The 21,763-nt window shown below is 40.5% G+C and overlaps 2 protein-coding genes across 2 annotated transcripts in view; one reads left to right on the forward strand and one right to left on the reverse strand.

Annotated features, from left to right (window-relative positions):
• Window positions 1-329: 329 nt before the first annotated feature.
• On the forward strand, window positions 330-15,186 carry WNT16 (Wnt family member 16). The gene is made up of 4 exons (XM_083859020.1): window positions 330-436; window positions 529-776; window positions 2,305-2,591; window positions 9,036-15,186. The coding sequence occupies exons 1-4, from the start codon at window positions 351-353 to the stop codon at window positions 9,498-9,500; spliced, it is 1,086 nt and encodes a 361-aa protein (XP_083715146.1). The 5' UTR covers window positions 330-350; the 3' UTR covers window positions 9,501-15,186.
• Window positions 15,187-16,091: 905 nt separating this feature from the next.
• FAM3C (FAM3 metabolism regulating signaling molecule C) overlaps window positions 16,092-21,763 on the reverse strand; it is a 29,931-nt gene continuing 24,259 nt past the window's right edge. Inside the window, exons 7-10 of the mRNA XM_083859021.1 lie at window positions 20,199-20,249; window positions 19,638-19,722; window positions 17,523-17,649; window positions 16,092-16,526 (exon numbers count right to left, since the gene is read on the reverse strand). Of these exons, the coding sequence (XP_083715147.1) occupies window positions 16,437-16,526; window positions 17,523-17,649; window positions 19,638-19,722; window positions 20,199-20,249 (353 nt within the window). The 3' untranslated portion in view covers window positions 16,092-16,436. The remainder of the gene's footprint in view (window positions 16,527-17,522; window positions 17,650-19,637; window positions 19,723-20,198; window positions 20,250-21,763) is intronic.

Here is a 21,763-nt window from a genome sequence, read left to right on the forward strand (position 1 = left end):
GAGCCGTGCGGGGCCATGCCGGGCGCTGTTTTGTGCAGCGGAGCCCCCGCCGCGCCCCCGCCCGGCCCGCCCCGGCCCGCCCCGGCCCCCGGGCGGCCAATGCACGGGCGGGGAGGCACGGCCGGGGAAAACATCAATCCCAACTTTCTCACCTTGACGGGAACCGAGCGCTCCCGATGTGTCCCCTCCCGGCGCCCTCCCTGCCAGCCCGGCCTCCCCGGGCTCGCCGCGCCGGCTGCGCCCCGTCCCTCGAGGGGGAGAAACGCGAGTAGGGCGGTGTCCCTGGGTACAGCCCCTCGGTCCCGCAGCCCGGGCCGGGCCGGCTCCGCGCGGGGCTGGATGCGGCTGCCATGGGGCGCGGGGCTCCCGTCGGGCCGCGCCTGCTGCGGGCGGCGCTGCTGCTCGCCCTCTGCCCCGCCGCCGGCAGCACCTGGATGTGAGTAGCGGGCTCGGGTCGGGGCGGGAGCGCCGCGCGGGGCCCGTCCCTCGCCTCCCGCGGGGCCCGGCGCTGACGGGGCTCCTCCGCAGGTGGCTGGGCATCGCCGCGGCCGGCGGGCCCGAGAAGCCGGGCTGCGCCAGCCCCGCGCTGAGCCGCCGGCAGCGGGACCTGTGCGAGCAGAAGCCGGAGCTGATGCCCGCGATCCGGGAGGGAGCGCGCCTGGGGCTCCAGGAGTGCCGCAGCCAGTTCCGACACGAGCGCTGGGACTGCCGCTCGCCGCCCGCCGCCCGCCGCGCCACCGCCGCCCCCGCCGCCCTCGGGCCGCAGCTCAGCAGCGGTGAGTGACCGCCCCGCGGGGCCGCGCCCGGCACGGCACGGCACGGCACAGCACGGCACTGCGGGGGCCCGGGGCCGCCCCCGGGATCTGGGTTTGCCTGGCCGGGAGCCCCGCGGGGCGGCGGGACCGTCCGTGCCTCCCGTGGGCAGAGCCGGGCAGAGCCGGGGGTACCGCGGGCACGGGAAATGCACCGAGCAGGCGAACAGGGGCAAACCTGCCCTTGTCTTTGCAACGTTGTTGTTGCTTCGTGTAATTTCGCGCAGTACGCCCGCGGATGACACTGCCCGTAGGTAGATCCACTCCACTACGTTAAAATATTGTTCTTAGACTCATATTGGGCTTATCCCCGTGTGTCATAGTTACTAGATAAGTGGGCTTATGACATATGATTTCGGAAAGGTCACTCGCAGGTAAAAAAGTCTGCTCAGGGCACTAAATACAATGTGAAATGCTTTAAAATATATCATAGGTGCTCAGTAATATGGTATTGATCAGCACAGTGGAAGCAAAGCTGCTTTTTGCTTGCATAAAATAATGATGAAATTGCTGGAATTTCCACTGAAACAAGGATGAGTTATTTGTATCAAATGTCTCACCAACGCTTTCCTGAAAGTTGCAAGGATCCTGCGACATTTTATTTTTTTTTTAGCTCTCTTGTAACTGGTTGTGCGATGGACGTGCTTTGAAGTATTGTGGTACTTCACTTGTGTTCATGTAATCTTCACTTTGTACTAGAACAGTGTAAAGCCCCCAAGCTTTAATCATGAAAACATAAAGTGAGGAATAAAAAGTGATGCATATTCCAAAAAGGAAAGGGAAAAAAAGAAAATGAGAGTTTTCCCCATCATATGAAGCCGTATGTGTGTCAGTCCTGTTCAACAGCAAGGACTGTTCCTGAAGACCCATAACTGAGTCCCACTGCTCTCCCACAAAGCCACACTGGTGTGTACTCTGGAAGCCATTTATGATGGTACCAGCACTACAGACTAATATGAACAGGAGAAATAAAACAGGAATTTTTCGGCCCATGAGCAGGAACTTTGGAGACTGGAAATAAAGAATTTTCACAACAGTGACAAGTGGCCCATTTCAGTAAAAATTCAGCTCCATTTATTGATCACTCGGTGATACTCAATTTGCTTAGGTTATACCTTGCCTAACACAGTATAAAGCAGTGTGTCACATTATGCCACTAGTGTCAGAGAATGCGACAGGTGCAAGAAGCCCAGGCAGGTCCCTCCATGATTCTTCTGAGATACAGTCTAACAAGTAAAGCCTTTCATGCTGCTGTCTTTCCCATGGCCTTTCCCATGGCCAGCTACTTCTAGGAAAAGCACATGGTGGCCTAAGAATCTTTGTGCCATCCTGTTTTCTGCCTGGTTTCAAAATTTGGTGGCTCTCTGCTCCCTTTGTGAATCAGAAGAACGTCAATGTGTGCTAAATTTAGCATGAGGTAAGTTTTGGCCCTGTACCAAAGTAACCTGGGATCGTGACAGTTTCTCTGAGACGTTCCCGCCTTGCCGTGCAGGCACCAAGGAGACGGCGTTCCTGTCGGCGGTGACGGCGGCGGGGCTGGTGCACTCGGTGACACGGTCCTGCAGCGCGGGGAATGTCACCGAGTGCTCCTGCGATGTCACCCTGCGCCACGGCGGCTCGCCCACCGAGGGCTGGCACTGGGGCGGCTGCTCCGATGACATCCACTACGGAATGGCCTTCAGCAGGAGGTTCCTGGACGTGCCTGTCAAGAACCTAACAGGGAAGAGCGGGAGCGGCCTGGTGGCGATGAACCTGCACAACAACGAGGCCGGGAGGCAGGTAGGTGTCACTGAGAGATGTGGCAGCAGCCGCACTGACAAAACGGCATCAGCCAAAGGAGGCGGGTCCTTGGCTGCAGGAATTCATGGGGTGAGTGGCAAGAACAGCAGTAACATCACCAAAGAAACATATATAAACTCAGAATCAGAGCTGCTTTTAACCCGCTAATCTTTGTGTGTCAAAATAAAACCTGCAAAATAAGTAATAGATCTGCAGTGCTTAAATAGTAAATTTACCTTAATTAGATATTTGATATTCAGTTCCAAACTTGAAATAGTCCTGTTATCTGCATGATACAATACGATTTTTATCACTTATTATTCTATTACTATCATGACCTGCATTTTTAATTCTCTCTAATACTGAATGAGAAGGCCAGCTGGACACAAGGTCTCATTGCTCATCAGCCATCTGCAGTCCACACCTTAGAGTGCAACTTGAACATTGTTAGAGGGAAATCAAGAGTTAATATTTTCTTTAAAAACATGGGATAAAAATGACACCTTCAGACTAGCTCATTGGTTAGGACATGCGTCAAAGAAGTGAAAAGAGACTGATTTTGGAAGGCTTTTTTTCAGTCCAAAGAACTTCCAACCAACTTGCTGCGGAAAATTGTGTGTTTGGGTGTGTGACATTGGATCCCCCTTCCTGTTCTGCCGAGGATGTGAAATGGGCACAGAAACAGCTTATACAGGGAGATGTGAGCCTGTAATCTAGTGCTTGGAGCTTACATCTGGAATGGCAGAGATTTGTATTCTTATTTTTCCTTTAAAAGTACTTTCTCTGCTTTGCCTTGGAGATTTTATCTTTAATGACTTTCTCTAGGCCCCTAATATTTTAAATCTCTTCTGCTCAGTGACACAGCTGTAACTAAATGGAAAAAAAAAGAAAGAGAAAACCTCTGGTTTTGACTACACATACTGATGGACTCCATTGTGACTGAAATTTTCTGTAGCTGGAAGCAGCATCAGTGGGATTTACTGTAATCAACTTTCCTATCTGCCATAGATAAGGAATAGCCATAGTAAGCCATCCTAGGGGTCATGGTGGTATAATTGAAAATTACTTCGATTTGAAGTAATTTTTACAGGTAATATGTGTTATTTCATTTAAGCTCTGTAGCTGAAAAAGCAGAAAATCTTCCAGGTTCCTTCTAACCCAAACCATGCCATGATTCCATGGTACTGTGACAAAGACCCTTTTCATAACTGAAGTAGATGAAGCAAACTTTAAGTAAAAGCTGAGAATAGTTGCTATGAGTTTTTAGAAGCTAGTCAGCTAAGTCATCTCCCAGGAAAGGCGATTGTTATCTTGTAGTAGGAGATGTTAATAAGAGGAACATAAGATAAAATTATTATTTCCTTAAGGAGAGAGTAAAATGTTGTTTATCATGTTTGTAGAGCGAGATAGTTAAGGAAGAAATATATACTCAGCTTCCATGCATAAATATTTTGTAATTTAATGGCAAAATATAGGATAAAGCAAATATTTTGATCACTGTCCAGAATGAAAAAGAATGTTTATTGTTGGTACTTGGGATTTCTAGCAGCATTATCTGAAGTTTAGCATAACTCTTCCTTTTTGGATTTTCAAATCTTTACTAGGAGATGCTAGAAAATGTTTGCCTTCATGTTTTGGGGCTTACAAGAAGGATGTTTTGATTTCTTATGGCCTTTTGTAATAAACACTATCATGTTCCTGTTTTGGTGTCTTGCAAGAGCAGTGTTCTGGGAGTGATACTTCTGTGTTTGTTTGGAGTTAGTAACAGAACTGGTATGTGCAGAATTATCTTGTTTCTCTCCTATTTCAGTACAAAATGTTATTTTACACTTCCACATCTCATAGTTATCGTATCAACATATAAAGATTTTAAAATTGTATGTGTCTTTTGAGCTGTCCACTAATCTGACTCTCAGAAGATTCAGATTGCATCCTTATTCTGCAACAAGATAAACATTCATCATGTTTTAGCTCAGCAGTTTTCAGCGTACTGATATGTGAGTGTGAGTTGGGCTCCTCTGCTCTTTTACAAAAGGATGTGGGGAGTCAGGCACTATGGGTTGACTATCATTGTATTAGTATTATTTTACTGCTGGAAAAATTCTGCTCAGTTTTCCACTTGTAGAAATTTATTTGGTGTGCAACTTATGTTCTCTCATTGAAAAACCTGGCTTATCAGAGCGTTTGTTTTTGCTGATACTTGTGGATTGGTACAAGACGCACCAACAGTTTGGAACTATTCCTAAGTGAGCACCTCTGGCAGGACATGTGCTCATCTTTATGAACAATCATATTAGTTCTACCAATGACTGAAATAGTGATGTTTGATTACAGGCATCTTGTGATAAAACAAGTACTGGCACTTCTTGTCTCACAGCTGAGAACAGTACTTGCAAACAGAAAGCTTAACCTGGAGGTGTTAAGCATTAACTGACATTAGAGGGTATGCAAACTCTGATTCCATTGACACTCTTCTTCGCTGCAAGTCAGCCTCTGCTTTCTGCCCCATCTGGCTGTTCTAGCCACAGATTCCCAACCTGTGCTGCTCCCTCTGTTAATTGCATTGGATCAGTGAAAGGAAGACAGTTTAAAAATTATCTTTCTCTCAGGTTTAATTTTTAAAAAGAGCACTGTTAGTCTCTGTTCATCACTTAACCCTTCAGTTTTGTTATGTATGTTGTACCACCAAGGCTGAGTGGCAATAGGGACAGGAGACACTGCTCAGATGGCTTGTGGCTGATCACAATGCTTGTGGACCCAGCTCAGTTCCACACTGATCAATTCTCACAAGCTATCAATTAGCTCCATAACCCACCTAAGAAAGCCTGTCCCAGCTTGCTCAGAATGACACATCTATCCACTGTAACAGTGCTCCTCTGAAGTTCTCCATGGAATTTTGTTTCACAGGGAGAATCCTCTCAATATTTCATGAATAACTGAAAAGATTCACCATATTAATCTAAAATGTGAAACAGAACACTGGTTGTGGAGTCAGTCTGGAAGTCATGGTCCCAGTAACTCTGCAGTGCACTGCTGAGGCATCAGGTGTGTGCTGCAGCTGTGTCACACCTGAAGGCCGTGTTGGCTCTATAGGCATGATCTTAGGTTTGCTTGCAATATCAGAAGATGCCTAATCCCTAAATTCTGCCAGATGTTCAATTATGGGAGCTTTTTCATTGAAGTTCACCTGGCAGACTGAGATGCAGTAGCATGTTCTGTCATCAGGCAAAGCAAAATGTGGCTTCCCTGTGCTGGCAGTGTAAAGTATATTGGAGTCCAGACTGAAAATTTGCCCATCCTATCAGCTGGGAAGCAAGACACTGAATCACATTTGTAGTTCTCGCATTCATCTGCTCGTCTGTACACTGCTAATTTATGCCTCATTTTTATGTTTTGATATCAGTCTAAGACTTCAACATCAGTTTCTGCTCTTGTTTCAAAACTGTCTCCCTCTACTTTTGTTTAATTCATCCTCAGAGAAAGACTCTGAGTGTCATCTGCTGGGCTACTTGCCCGCCTGGAAGTAACTCATCCTTAGCACCTAGCAGGCATGTCCAGAGCTTCCTCTGACAATTTCTGGATCCTTCTGCCCTTAGTAAGTACCTTATTGTACTGTAGTGAAAACAAGGATTACACCTGTAACCTTATAAATGTAGTAGCACAATATGATTTAAAACTACTTTGAAATTCTATTTACTTGACAAAAATAACTTATCATTCAAAATTGGAAAAATGCTATTAAGTCTTCTCTATTTTCAGGTTGTGTGCAAAATTTATCTTTTGATGTTGTGTTTCTGTTTTCCTTCACATTTTTATTAGGTCATCTGTCTTCTGACAGACTTTTTGTCCTTGGATTTTAAATTCTCATCTGCCTCAATCACTCTTACATCTTAATGATTAATATTCTGACTAGCCAGTGATTTCATTATTGACAGATTCTTGAGATATGTGCAAGGTCAAGTCTGTCTATTAAAGAGAAACTAGTCTGTGTAGAAGAGATGGTAAGTATCTACCAGTATTAACTAGCAGTTGATTTGCCACTAAAAGATTCTGTGTGTGCTCATGGGTGAGGGTTTGCTTGATGCAATATTCTCATTTCTTCCAGTAGTGCAGAAAAATCTCCAACTGCAAAAGCAACCCACAGCATGTGGAAGTATCTCCTGCACAGGTGCATCTCTTTGCCAGGTTTAGTTTGCAAAAGTTCATGGCTGTTTTAGGTCAGGGCATATGCCTGCTCTTTCCTGCTGTTTTTTTGTGAATGTCTGGCATATTTGGCTTCCATAATAACCTCCACCTACAAATCATTCCTGTTGATTCACCAGAGATGTGACTCCAAGCAAACACTTTGGTCATGTGTTTTTTAAAATGTTTGTAGAGTTTTATGCAAATCCCAGCTCAAGATTGTGTCAATACCTTTGGGGAAAAATGTGCCAGGAGGCCTCAATGCCCCCTGAAACCAATGAAATAACCATGCTAGACTTATCCCAAACTTCAGTGACCACAGTCACCATGATGAAACGTCCCAGTTTAGCACATAGATTAGAAATAGCTCATTTGTTTTGTCCTATGCCTTGACTGGTTTTGGAATGTTGAGGATGGCATTTGTGCTGCCTGAATTGCCAATATGGAGTCTGGGACTTGACTTGTTTTCTGGTCCTGCAGAGAGCCAGTGAGGCTTGGTAGGATTTCAGGTCTCACTGCAGAATCAAGGCTTAGGAACTGGCACAAATGAAACTACTTTCTCAGGGGCAGCCAGAGGAGGATGTTAGATTTGTGTTCTGTTTTTTAAATTCAGTTTCAGAAAGACATAGACTGACAGCAGTTAGTATCTGTGGAGGCTGAAGGATAAGGGAAGGATTAGGATGAAATTTAATAAACATCACGTAGTTGGGATGTTTTTTTTGTTTTCCCCATGTTTTGGTAAAAGTGGTTCCTTCAAAGAGGATTAATTTGAATATGCATTGGCCTTGATGCATGAGAAGTTTCAAGACAAACTTACTATGAGCTTATTTAAAATCCACATTTACTAGTAAATTTCCCAATTGCTTTGATTGTAGAAATTAAATATGGGGGGAAAGGTTAGTAAAATGGAAGATGTCAGTGTGGGCTTTCCACACTACTAATCAATGGCCCATATGAGTCTACAGGATGGTTCCAGAAGGTATGTTAATATAAATATAAAACAAACCAAAAATTATGATATCTTGTGCTACATCTGTACATGTGTGATTTTTCAGTGCCGTTTTCAAACTCTAATGTGAGAGTTGTTACAAGACTAATTCTATGATTTTATACTATGAGTATTAGATGTTAGAGAAGGAAGTATTGTATTGATTGTCTCCTGAGTGAGTCAGTCTCAAGATAAAGATGAGATAAAGGAGGTTACTGCTTGTTTACAGATTCCAGTTATTTGAGGCTTGATATACTATAAACTGAGCCAAAATTGTTGTATGTTACAAAAAGCTTAACAGAGGTTTCAGATTCCCATTGTTGGTCAGACAGTTACTTTTCAGCCCAGCCCTTGCTTCTGCATGAGCATGGAAAAGTAACTGATCCAAGGGTATTTAGGTGTTGGCAGTAACTGTGGAAACCTTGCTAAAACATTGACAGTTATAAAAGTAATATGAATGCAATTATCTAATTGTGTTAAAGAGAACCATTATGAAACTGGAAACACTAGAAACACGTACTAGAATTAGTTATGTCTAAATTAAAAGAAGACTGTAAGTGAGAAGCACCTGAAATTGACTACAGAATACCAGAGCTAAAGACACCTCTTCTAAGTTGAGTCTTTTGATAAACTTTCTGTGAAGGTTAGAGATGTGGGCATCCTCCTGTTCTTCCAACAGTTTGCTCTGGGGTGCCTTCTCCTGTGCTGCTTTGGGTGCTGAGCCACACTGGTTGCCCAGGCACTGTTGTGTGACTTCAGCCTTTTATGTGGCCTTAGTTACAAACAGGGTTGTGAATATTTAGTGATCATCATGGTAGCTGTAAAATACCCTTAAAAGGCAACGTAACTGGGCATTTACTTGGGTGCCATGACCTGCCTTATCCTTACTTTGCCCTTCTGCTATTCCCCACTAGGCCCTTTCACCCACAAGAGCCTTTTGCATTCCAGCAGTGGGAGGACGTCATTCAGATGTTTAGGATCCTCCAGAATGAAAAGCCATCCAGAAATCACAGCTTTCATTGTTGTGATCAGTGTTGCTACTTTATGCCCATTGCAAACTGCAAACGAAGAGCATATCTGAAGATCATGTCTCTCATAGTGGAGGTCTAGGACTGGAAACCTGGTTCCTAACATGTGCTCTGACTTCCCTGTTAAGGAAATGGCAGTGGCAGCTGTAATATTAAATACTTTGAGACCTCTGTGTTACTGATGTCAGGCTGCATTCCTGATGAATGAAAGACCACATGCAAATGTTGTTCTCCCTTTGCTTTCAGGCTGTAGCAAAGCTGATGTCTGTGGATTGCCGTTGTCATGGTGTTTCTGGGTCCTGTGCTGTGAAAACTTGTTGGAAAACCATGTCATCCTTTGAAAAGATTGGCCGGTTTTTAAAGGACAAGTATGAAAACAGCATACAAATATCAGACAGACTGAAAAAAAAGCTACGCAGGAAAGAGAAAAGCCAGAGAAAAATCCCAATTGGGAAAGAGGACCTGCTGTACGTGAACAAATCGCCCAATTACTGTGTTGAAGACCAAAAACTGGGTATCCCCGGGACTCAGGGGAGGGAATGTAACCGCACATCGCAGGGCCCTGAGGGCTGTAACCTGCTGTGCTGCGGGCGCGGGTACAACACACACGTGGTCCGGCACGTGGAGAGGTGCGAGTGCAAGTTTGTCTGGTGCTGCTACGTGCGCTGCAGGAGGTGCGAGACCATGACCGACGTGCACACCTGCAAGTGAGATGGAGAACAGGAAACGTGGCCAAACCATCCGCCCTGTGGGGTGCACGCAGCTGCCACGGAGGCAGCAATCACTGCTAGCCTGTGGGATTTCAGAGGGATCGGCCTCAGGGGAAACAGGTACTGCCAGACAATGGTAGCCCAAGCATGCCTCGACTGAAATGACAGCTGAGTAAACATCAGGCTGCCATGCAGGGACGGTTTAAACAGCAAAAAGGACTACTGATTACACATTTGAAGGTGTTACTCCCTGAGCTGGGACAGATGCTAAACTTTTCAAGTCTTTAATAGACACAATGTCCTGAAGTTCCATGTGGTGGGTAGGTACAGTGGAGAAATCTCAAGATCTCATTAGCCAGAGAATGAAGAGTTAAGAGAGTTTGTACGACACTTTAGATATAGTCCTTATGTCTGTGCTTTTAAAACAGACTAGATGGATCCACTAACTAGTTCATTTCTGCAGACTTCAGAAAAACCCACAAAGAGTTCAGCTGTTGACCATGAAGCATTTGCTTTGCAGCCGTTCAGAAAAGTGCCTTCTGCATAATGTGCAGAAAAGTGTCGGGAAGTGAGGAACATGTGTGACTGCAGAGAGCTCAGCAGTGTCTGCCTGGAAAAGGAGGTTCAAGCTGTGCCCAGAAGAGAGAGGCAGGAGCACAGCTTGGTGAACGTGAATGGGGTACCAAACAGCAACCTCAGCATTTTTAACAGGTTGTCCTTCCAACACACAAGGGACAGGTCTGAGAAAGGACAGTTACAGTTTGATATTTGAAGGAAATGAAGTCCTCTGCAGGGATTTCCTGAGTATCTGAGCCCACATTTTGTGAGTCAGCTGGTTGTAACCCCACTCTTGAATTCTATGCAATAACCTGCCACATTCGACCATCTCACTGGTGGTTCACCATCATATCAAAATTACCACATGAGATTTAGCCCAAAGGAATATGCCATAAAGCAAAGGATTTTTTAAAAACATATTTTCTTTATAGAATCGGCAGCTAGAACTTTCATTAGGTTGCATCCTCATTAAATTCAATGCACAATGTAATTTATGGATTGGCTCACACCACTAAAATATTTAAACTCTTAATGGTAACATTTTCTCTGTCTCCGTATGTTGGCTTAATTTTATTTTACATCTGTGAAAGGTTGTTTATTGTCATGCAGTGATTTAATGCCTGGCTTAAAAAGCATCATGTGAAAGGATTACTGTTGTTTAATTATGCAAAGAACTATTTTTGATAAGACAAGAAAGTTTATATTTTGTAAATATTTAAATTATGCAAGTTATGTAAAAGGTTTCCAAAACTAATGTGATAAGACTACAGCCCTTGAGATTTGTTAGTTAGATATTTGTTAATATTGTAGTAGCTTTGAATTTATTTTTATTTGCATGTGCTGGGGAAAATTAGTCAGAGAACTGCACAAATGTTAGGGGTTTTGATCATCAGGATAGTTATAACTATTGCAGTTCATACACACTGGTGAGAAACACTTACACTGGTGAGAAACACTAAGATTTTCTAAATGGTCTGCTAATTAATGTTCTACATACCTTCTTTTTTTTATTATTCTCTTAAGTGCATTTTACAAACACTGAAATCCCAGCTCCAGCAGTAAGTACTCCCATTGAAATCAAGGGAACATGGAAGGGTTTACAATTCCTTAACTTCTTCCATACTAACAGCCAGTTTCTAGAAACTTGGGACAGTTTGGCTGAGGCTTTCATAGTTACTTTGAAGAATTAATTTCCTAGTTGTCAGTTATTTTCCCAGGAAAGATGGTGACCAGATTCTGCACTGTCACTCTTTATTGGATGTGTCGGTCAGGAAGAAGGAAACAAATCTTCTGTGTTGTGGTATTTCACTGCCTTATGTGGATTATCTTAGGAACAGTTCAGCAGTTCAGCAGCAGTGAAGTCCATATCTGCTATTTGGACCTTTACTCCACATTCGGCCAATCCATCTCCATTGGCCTAACCAAATTACTGTCCTGAGACCACAAAATCTGCTGTCTGTGGGAAGGATGCTCAGCCTGCCAGTACAGCACTGTCACAGGAGGAGGCTTCAACACCTTCTCTGTGAAAACTTGGATAGGGAGGACACATCATGGTGGAAAACCCTGAAGAGAGAGTTGTGACCCCAGGTTGTTTCAGCAGTGAAAATAAACCCACAGGTTCCTCAGGCTGTACCACAGGGCATGGAAAGGAGATGACCAAACAGCACTAAGTCTAGATAGAACAGTATCATACTCTCTGCTGAGATTGTACTTGGGATAAAACAATTTTGACCACTTAAAATAACCTTGAAATATTATTTGAGCTCAGTAATTTGTTGTTTTGGGGTTTTTTTGGTTGTTTTGTTTTTTCTGTTTCCCAGTTCATTGATTGCAAGATCAGCAAGAGAAAGAGAAGTAAGCAGCTGCTTTAGCTGCCTCCAGGGATCAGAATCTTCCCAGAGGATGGAGTGAGTGATTTCCATACATGTAACATAGTAGAAAATGTAGTTGGATTATTATGGTGCTCTGTGCGGATCCCTACCTCTCTCTGTATAGATTCTAACGCCCTGAAACAAAGTTTTCATATCTGCATACTTCAAATGATAATAAACAGATGATGTTCATTTTATTAACTACTATACTACAAAACTTAACACAAGGTGTAGTTATCTATGTGGTGGCCTAGGTCTTTTTGAGGCATCTATGAGAACTAAAAGTCAGAAATCAAGATATCCACCAAGTTTTTCAATGGGATGATTCAGCTGCCAATACCTGGGAACTTGAGGATGTACTGATAAAAACAATGCTGAAGCATTCAAGGCTCAAAAGGATTACAGAAGACTGCTGTAGCACTTGGTAGGAAAAAACAGTTGCAAGCTATGCTCCACAGAAGATAGCACTCTCTTCCACTGCCATCCATCAAGATCAAAGAGAAGTCACAGTTTGGAGTGCCTTTTTTCATGTTTTTGCATGAGCCTGTAGCTATATCGTGTTATGGACAACATCCTAAGTAATGAACAGACCTTTCTGAGGCAACAGGTAGAGATTATAGTAATTGAAATACAAGATTAAAGGAACTGGTTTGCATGTTCTGGAGAGGAGAATATAGGGCAAGGAAAAGTGTAAAAAGATACCTAAGTGGAGAGTCATCAATTTTTAACTCGCTAAAAAGTAATCGTTAATTTTCAGCTAAGAAGATTTGGACAGGACGAGCCAGTCCATCTAGATGGGCAGTGAAGACAGGAAGTGATATCTGAGGAATCTGTTTTAAACTGAGTCTATGAAGGACACCTTAGATCTTTAATGTTGAAAGGGATAACTGCAGAGGCAGCAAAGAGGAACTAAAAGTGGCTTTAACGTTATCAGAAATGCAAAAAAACATCTCAAGTAGAGCATGTTCTCTCTTGCCATTCTTCACTTTCTCACCCCGCAGGCAGGCAGGAGCAGGATGTGGCTGAAGCTCAGGTGGTTTGTGGCCTATTGCTCAGAAGGTGAGAAGCAGGATCCCTTGTATCCCTTGTACAGCATCAGGAGCCACGGACACCCCATGATATCACTGAACAGGTCAAGAGCTTTTCTCACACTTTCCTACTTCAGCCTCAAAGTTCCCATCTAGCCTTACAGGTTTCTTCAAGTTTCTTTTACAGGCCCTTATATTAATGCTAGGCTATGGCCTTACAGCCTTAAAACTGAAGAGGATTTCATCTATAAAAAGTCCTTTGCTTAGCCATGATCCAAGTCAGTAAGGGGGGGCACTGCAGCCCTTCCCATCCTCACACAGGAAAGTCAGACAGCATTTATGGTGGCAGTATTATTTCCCCTTCTGAAATTACCCACCTGGCCTCTTATTTTATTAATACACGTATTCTTGAAAAACACTCAGACTGCAGAAAACCCAAACAGTTCAGGAGACATTACATACACATCAAGCATTTAGCAGTAAATTCAGTGTTTGAGGAAACTAAGTGCCACACTAAGACACCTGGAGAGCAAAACATGCTGAGAAAAATAAAGCTTTTTTCCAAACTGGCAATCAGGAAACTAAGGCTGTAAAAGGGTCTGCTTTTTCCAGAGGGGAAAAAAAAGAAAAAAAGCTGGATCATGAAAGACATTAGGGAAGGTCCAGAGGGTATATCAAGGCAGTGAGCCCCCTTCAGGTTATTTCTTAGGACTCCTATTAATCCATATGAAGCACTACTAGTAAAGCAGTTGAGAGCTGTGGTTTACATTGAAGTCATCTTCAGGTGCCTTGAATCCCACTTGGGTATTCCTTGGCGAAAAATAATTTGAAACCTTCTTATGTCCTTCCCCCTCTCTTCTCACAGCTCTACTTTTTGAGGTAGACATACCTAACAACCTTTCTCTTCCCTTCCCTTGCTGCTCTGTTCTCAGCACGTCTGCAAGATGCTACAACTGTTCCCATCACTGTATATAGGGAAATATGGATTCTGGAGCTTTGTCACACACAGGTATTCGTGTGCCTGTACCTTGTTTTAGCAACTCATCTCCTATCCCCAGCTGGAGAGAGGTCAGAATAGTCATCTATGTGCTTAGCAACTCAAATGAAATGCAGATAGATTACCAGAAAGTGTCTCTGAGAAGATTCAGAGTTCACCTCAGCAGCAGGATACTATAACTCAAGGTAGAGAGGGCAGGACCAGATCTTGCAGCAAGTCAACAGAGCAGAATGGAGAAAAGCAAGGAGACCCCATTTGTGTGGCCACTCCAGTGCAATTTTTAAATATTTGGCAAGCCTTATTAAATATGATACCATACAGCTGTGAGGACACAGAGAGTAAGAGGAAGATTTCCATCGAAATTTTAAGAATCAGATTACTTAAGATGTAATGTTAATGTTTTAAAATTCACTGTTTATAAGGTTTGTTGCAGGTACAACTTTAAGGGGGTTAAGAGAATAATGATATATTTACTCAACTTGGATTGCTAATAAAGGCACACTTTCTCCATTTAATTTCGTAGAGGAAATTTGAACTTTTTAATTTGAAGAAAGATGCAATGTTCATTGGTGTTCAAAGAGAATGAAGACAAGGGTAGTCCAGGAAAACTACTAATGCAGCCAAATAGGGATTCTTCCTCTTAAAATCCTGCTGAGTAATTTCAAAATTATTTTGGTATTATTCTGGATAGCAGCATAGCCAATACTGGCATATAACCAACAGAACTGTACTTCTGTGAAAATTCCAGGAATTATACAATCAGTTTTTCACTACAGCCTTAAGTAATGAAATAGAATTTCAAACTGATTAGAAAAGGGGATTTTACTTCAGTGAAAAAAATACATATGATTTTAACATATCCTCCTACACAGAAAAAGCTGGAAGATTTAACAATCATGAGGGAAACTCATATTATCTGAAAAGCTAGTTTAACATAGATAACTCAGAATCCAGTCAGTCTTACTCTGGTATCAGAGATTATTTATTTTTCTTACAAGGTAATTCTCAATATTGCTTGAAATTTTTAGTGCACAGAATTTGACTCACAAAACATCAACGGTAATACTATTTCTAATGCCTCTGTTAAAACTCACTGTGGGTTCCTGAAAAACCCTTTGTAGCTTTTGCCCCATAGTACTAGCTTGAAGTTTTTTGAGGAATATACCAGAATTCATGACACAAAGCTCCAAGAGATTACAGCTCTAATTTTGTAAATATGGACATGGTTACTATGGTATAACTTAGTTCCAGGAAAAGTTCAAGCTGGCCCTACTTAAAAGAAATACAAGTTTAGAAAGAAAGCAAGATTTTTATACAGCTCTAAGCTAAAGAATAAGGCCACTTAAACTTGGTCCTTTTTGTCTTCCATTAAAAAAAAAAAAAGATGAAGGAAACACTGTCAGTTAAGTTCACAGTCACACATTGCATAACCCAAGACACAATGCTCTCTGACACTCCACTGAAGAAGAGATTGCCTTGGCTCATGAGAAGTACTGTAAGTGGTGAAGGTACATAACTGTGTACCCTGAAACAACCCTCACTAGAAGGCAGACTGCTTTCTAACAGGCTCTTTGTGATGGGAAATTTATTTCTGATGTTAGAACTAAAAGAGGAAGGTCTTCCATTAGGCACATTCACTGTGTGACCAGCCACTGCAGCTGAACAGCCATGGGGAGAATTAATGGTTAAGCAGCGGTACAAAAACTGAATAAAAAATGAAAAAATTAGCCAAAGGAGCTGCTTAATGTGCCAGCTCCTTTCTATAAAGTAAACACTTTCAATTTAAGTACAAATTCTTCCAAGTTGCTTTTACATATTACACATACTATTTATATATTTACCTTAGTTCATCCCCTGAAGATAGAAAAAAAATATTCTACTGTTTAATCATGGCATATCTATGCTATACGATCATGTAGTCTTCCTTTCTGATTATTAAGTTTTGATGTGGGACTACAAAATAAATTTTTGGAGCACTTGGTATTAGAATATCCATATAGCTTTAATAAAAATTGATGCTGCCATTAAAAAGGCAGAGGATAAAAAAAAATAAAGCTCCTTATTAACGTATTACTAAAATCTACAATATTCCACCAAGTTTACATAGTCACAGCAACATTGCACTGTTAAGAGGACAGTACATTCGTCACAATCTGTTTATTGTCCACATACATAATTTATTAGCCAGTTATCTACAAGTATTATTTACCACAGGCAAACTAAATACTGTGCTTTTAAGAAACCTGCATAGAAATGATTGGATGTTTCTTTTATTTTGGACATATTTACAAAAAGAATTTCTATGTGTGTTAGCAATAAATAATCCCAATATTCAAAGTATCAGTGCTCATGCACACACTGACAAGATGGCTGCATGCTTTAAAAAAATTTTTTACAGTACAGTCTCCTTCATAGCCCTCTCTCTAATAATAGCAGAAAGTGCATTTTCTTCCATATTCTTTTTCCTTTTCTTCTGTTTTCATTTACTCTTGCTTCTGAGGGATACAGCCTTCCATCTCAACAACTTCTGGCCAGCCTTCATACTTGTTTGTGTCCTTGTTATTCTTTATATGCTATAAATGGAAAATATCAATCTGCTGTTAATGTGAAGCCATTTATCCTTTTTCTTTAACTCACAGCTTTAAGATATGTACATATTTTCAGGCTACGGACAACAAAAAAACCATTATTAACTTCTTGTACTTTCAATCATATGTAACAATTTGTAAGTATTCACCATTTAAAGTAACTTGCTCAGACAAGTGTACAGTAAAAAAGTTAAGCTATACAGGGAAAACATTTAAAAATTTTTTTATAGATGTTTGCTTAGGAAGAGAGAAGCAAAGAAATGACCAACTGCATTAAAGCATGAACCACTAGGTAAAAATAAATAAGGACACTAAATTTACAAAGCAATGAAAACAAATTGTGAGATTTGAATGAACATTTTATTTGTCCACCAGGCAACCATCTACAGTCAGGTAAGAGATTTTTGCCTCCAAGAGTCTGCCACTGTTTCTCCTCCCTTACAAGGCTGCCAGAAGAAAACACATCTTCCTTACTCTGCAAGTAAAAAGCTCCTTTTACCAGCAATTAAAGGCAACACTGACACATGCTGAATTGTAACAGCTAAAGTATGGGAATATATTCTATTACACAAATTTTGCGATGGCAGCAATTTGAGAGAAGAGCAAAGCTAACAGCTGGGAACAACAACACCTTAACTATCCACTTACCTCTTGGAAGTTCACCATTCTTAGTGCATGTAAAATGCAACTCAGGCAGAAAGCTTTGAATTCTTCAGTTTAATTTTATTCATTAAAAGGATGAATAATCTAGTTACTGGCATAGTAAGATCTACACCATATAAGTTTTTTTTCTTATTTATGAGTCACCAAAAAATCTCTTTTTTTTGGTATGTTTAAAAGGAGGACGCTACTCAAGGAAAAAACCTGAAAATAACACAGTGTGCCAGTACTGCAATAGATACCCATCTTGAACAAATGCATGGCATTTATAAAACATGCTATGCCTCTATTAATGCAGGCTGTTAAATTTCAGGACATTACCTGCTCAAATGGACTTTTAGTCTTAATTCCTTTACCACCGCAGAAGACCCAGTTGTCTCTGAAGCCAAGGTTAGTAATCGATGAGCTTCCTAATTCAGCAATCAGTTTTCGTGCTTCATCATTTAACCTTGAAAAAAACAGAGAAGTTTGTATGTGAATAAAATACATGCCCTTAGAGCTTTCATTGCTCAGTGCACCAGTCTGCTTTGATCTCATTTAATATACTTTAAGTCAGTCAATATTGGGCAAGATCTATCTTACAGAATCAGGTAAGGCTAGTTCTGAAATCACCTGATGCAATGAGCACTGCTCTTTCATACTATAATCTCAAGGAACCAGGATATAAACCTATCACATGACCAACCAAAGCTAAGAACCCTCTCCTGTGAGAATTTATACATCTAAAGTTCTGTTAGCAGTTCTCCAAGCAACTAAAAAAGTCAGCCTTTAAAGTAAACATTGTTTTCAGGCTCAAACGGAAGTCTAGATAAAGTAAAAGCTATTTTAGATTAGAAGAATGAAATTAATATCTGAAGAAAGTTCTCATCTGCTTGGGGCAGTTAATTCAAAATTCAGAATGCTGCCTCACAGCATGATTCAGTGCCTGTAAAGCCAAATAGAATAATTCTAGTATCAAAAGGAAAACAGTTCTGTAGGATAAGATATCATTCCGAAATCTCCAAATAGCAGCTCTTTATTTCTTCCATTAAGTTATTAAATGTGGCTAATTACCAAACAAGACACAAAACTTCTGATTACTACCATCTATTGAGATATGGTGATTGAGATACTGGGATAAAGTGAATATGACTCACTTAAGCCAAAATTATGGAAATTAATAAATACTGTGGAGGTTATTTGCCCAACCCATAGTCCAACATTCTCAAGAATAAGGGCAGCTTGATTCTTCACAGTTTTGTTTCCAAGAACTGGCTTTTATATTTACTATCAACTACCAGTGGTAGTTGTAGTATTGTCAGTAAGCAATAGTTCCTTGTCAGCATGACAAGGCCAAATACGACTTCTTGTTTAGCTACATTCTGTCTACAGAATACAAACTTTCAAAAATATCAGCTGTAACATGATTACTGAGGCAAAACTAACCCTACTTATTTCATAAAATGTCAAAGAAGAAAGGGAAGAAAGTAAAATGTAAAGTAACAAAACAAGTGAACAGAAAAACAGAGAGAAGATCCGACCTTGGCTAAAACCTCAGTAAATTACTTTCTTTTTTCCTAAAAGCAGTGAATGCAAACACGCTTGACTATTTACTGTGAACATTCCACATTGCAAAGTCAGGACTTAGTCACAGGGAAGCTGCTTTCATATCAAAAATACAGACAAGTTGTAGATAAACTGAACCAAAAGAGGGGAAAAAAATGTACAGACCACATTAACAAAAAAAGTTAACTATTAATAAAACAACAGAAGAAAAGGAAAGAAGTTTCAATTTTCACTGTGAAAGGCAATCCTTTGGATAGGGTGACTTAAGTGAGGAGTAGATTATAATACATATTCTACAGTAATTTTAGTGTCTATTGAAACTGATCCAAGTTGTGAAATTTGGAAGACAATGCTTCAAGACACCCTCTTAGGCTACATTTAGATTAATCTATTGAATAGCTCTAGGGTGGAACAGTAAAACACTGAGACCAAAAAATACAATGGTCACGCTTGTAACCTCTTTGACTTTAGATGTAAGGATACAGACAAGGCTTGTCAGGAATGGTCTTTGCCATCCTGTAACCACCAAACTCTGTCTTGGAGTTGATCTGAAGAAAGTGCTGGAGATAGAACAGACACTTTCCACCAGAGTATGTTCTCATAATCATGTTCTTATCTCTGGACCTATCTGAACTTACTAGCCTAAGACAGAATGAGCTATCACCAATAGAAAAGTCAGCACACCTATATCTGCTTAGTATTAGTTTGATTTTTGTTGTGCCCAAATCACATCTGCATTATAAAACTAATAAACTGAAAGTATAGTTTGCAATCTGTCACCTTGGAAGAACAAAATCTTATTAGAAGTGGTTGTGTGATAATGTATTTTTTCAGTATAAAACAGCACATAAAAGTTTAAGCAACATTTGCTGTTTAAAATCAATTACATACTTGGTTGCACCATCATCATATGTTGCCATTAGCACAATCGTTCCATCCTGGATGGTCTTCAGAAATTCAATAAGTGGTGCCACATCTGAAGAGAAAGAGAACATAAAACTGTTTAATAATAAGCAAAAATTCTGTATTTAAACACCTGCAATGTCTTTCTGCAAAGACATTACTTTTAAGAATATCTGTAAAGATAATATTTATATATATAAATATATATAATATTTATAAATATATCTTTATAAAAAGATGCAGAGTGAGAGAAAGTGAAAATGCATCAGAGAACTCTTTATTTTATAGGAGTTTAATCCATATGGTGTAAAGACATAACCACTAGTGAGAATTACTCTGGAGAACAAGTCTGCTTAATTACCCACACCATTCCGTCCAACTTCAACTACTTTTGTTTCTTTAAAGTTGTATTGTCCTCACAATTACGAAGTTAGAGGTGAAGAACTCCCGTAACTATCACCTTAAATCACACAGCAAATGGAGTTTGGACAAGAAGGAAGAAAAAAGGCACATTTGTTGTTTGTGTCTACCCAGTGTAATTGCACCTACCTCCTCCCCACATGTCAAAGAACTTAGTATCTAATAATTCTCCTGTTTTACCTGAAGGAAAAGAGAAAAAGAAACATTTGGTGCCATCAAATATAGCCAAAATTATTTTACAGATAACATGCCCAACTCTTCTTACACTCTTTCAGACAAAGTGCTGCAGAAGACACTAGATAAATTAATTATGGTAACTTTTCTTTTATGGAAACAGTGTAGTGGTTTGTGAAAAAGTGCAGGGAAAGGTAAAAGGAAAAAGTGAGAAGATCCCCAAAAGAGTTGGAGGCCAGGCTGGATGCAGCTTTAGCAACCTGCGCAAGGTGTCCCTGCCCATGGCAGGGGGGCTGGAACTGGGTGATCTTAAAGGTCCCTTCAAGCACAGATCATTCTATGGTTCTAGATAAAATTCTGATTTTGCTTCAAGTGGAATCTAAAATAAATTATAACACCTACAGGCTCTAAAACCAACATAGAATATTCAGTTTATATATTTGCCTTTTTTTAAAGTTAGTTTTGCAAAAATAGACAGTACAGCTTTAGACTGCCTTTTGTGCCATATGGAAAGTCAGAAAGATTAAAATTAGACTGCATGTTTTGTTATAGACTGGAAATTGTAAGTAGATTTAAACATTAAGAATAAATAGAAAAAAGTGGGCAATACAGTATATCTCATTACCTTCTTTTATTATGCTGTCTACAAAGGAGTATTTGATGGAAGAGAGGGGTTTTTTTAACATACACATTCATTTAAAGTTTGGAGGACAGAGAGAAAAACTGGAGCTATAAAATACAAAGATAGGTATTTTGGTTTTGAACAGATTGAGACAATTTAGGAAAACAACATAGGATTAGGAAGCATTGTTCAAGTTATGCTTTAGATGATGTAAATCTGAGTACAATCCACAAATAACAAGACTTTATGTTGCAGTGAAATGACAAAGTACTCTCTCAGTGCTACAAAGAATCATTTCCTACACATTAAAGACAAATTTGCCAATGCTGACATTCAGTTCAGCTTTCAAGGTCACACACAGCTAAACTTGTTTGGTTTTAATGAAAATTACAAATCCTGAACACAATTACCTAACATGATATATTTACATACAAGATCTATAGACCAAATATTCTGATTCAAGTGAGGAAATAATTAACTGGTCTTACTGTGTAGTAACAAAACTGTTAAAAGATGCTAAAGAAGTCCCACTGAAAAAAGAGCAACAGAAGAATACAGTCTACAGTTTAATTAGTGGTGGCAACATACCAGGTCAAAAGAAGCAGCATGCATCTCATATCTTTTTCCATTTCCTGTGCATTAGGAATTTACGTGATGTATCAACAAGGCAATCACCACAGCAGTCCACATCACTATTTTTACAACTCATTTTTAGAAGCAAAAATGCACTGAGCTTTTCTGCTTTGTAACAAGGTGTCAGTGCCAATATTCCCCATGATCTTAATATAAACAAGCTGAATTTTCTCCTTAGTGGTTGCCTTTCACCAGCCCATAGTGTTTCACCTTAAATTTCAGAAACAATTTTAAAATGAAGACAATGTGCCCACTTAAAATGTCA

The sequence above is a fragment of the Zosterops lateralis genome, assembly GCF_965231275.1.
Source record: "Zosterops lateralis genome assembly, chromosome: 4".
Taxonomy (NCBI): domain Eukaryota; kingdom Metazoa; phylum Chordata; class Aves; order Passeriformes; family Zosteropidae; genus Zosterops; species Zosterops lateralis.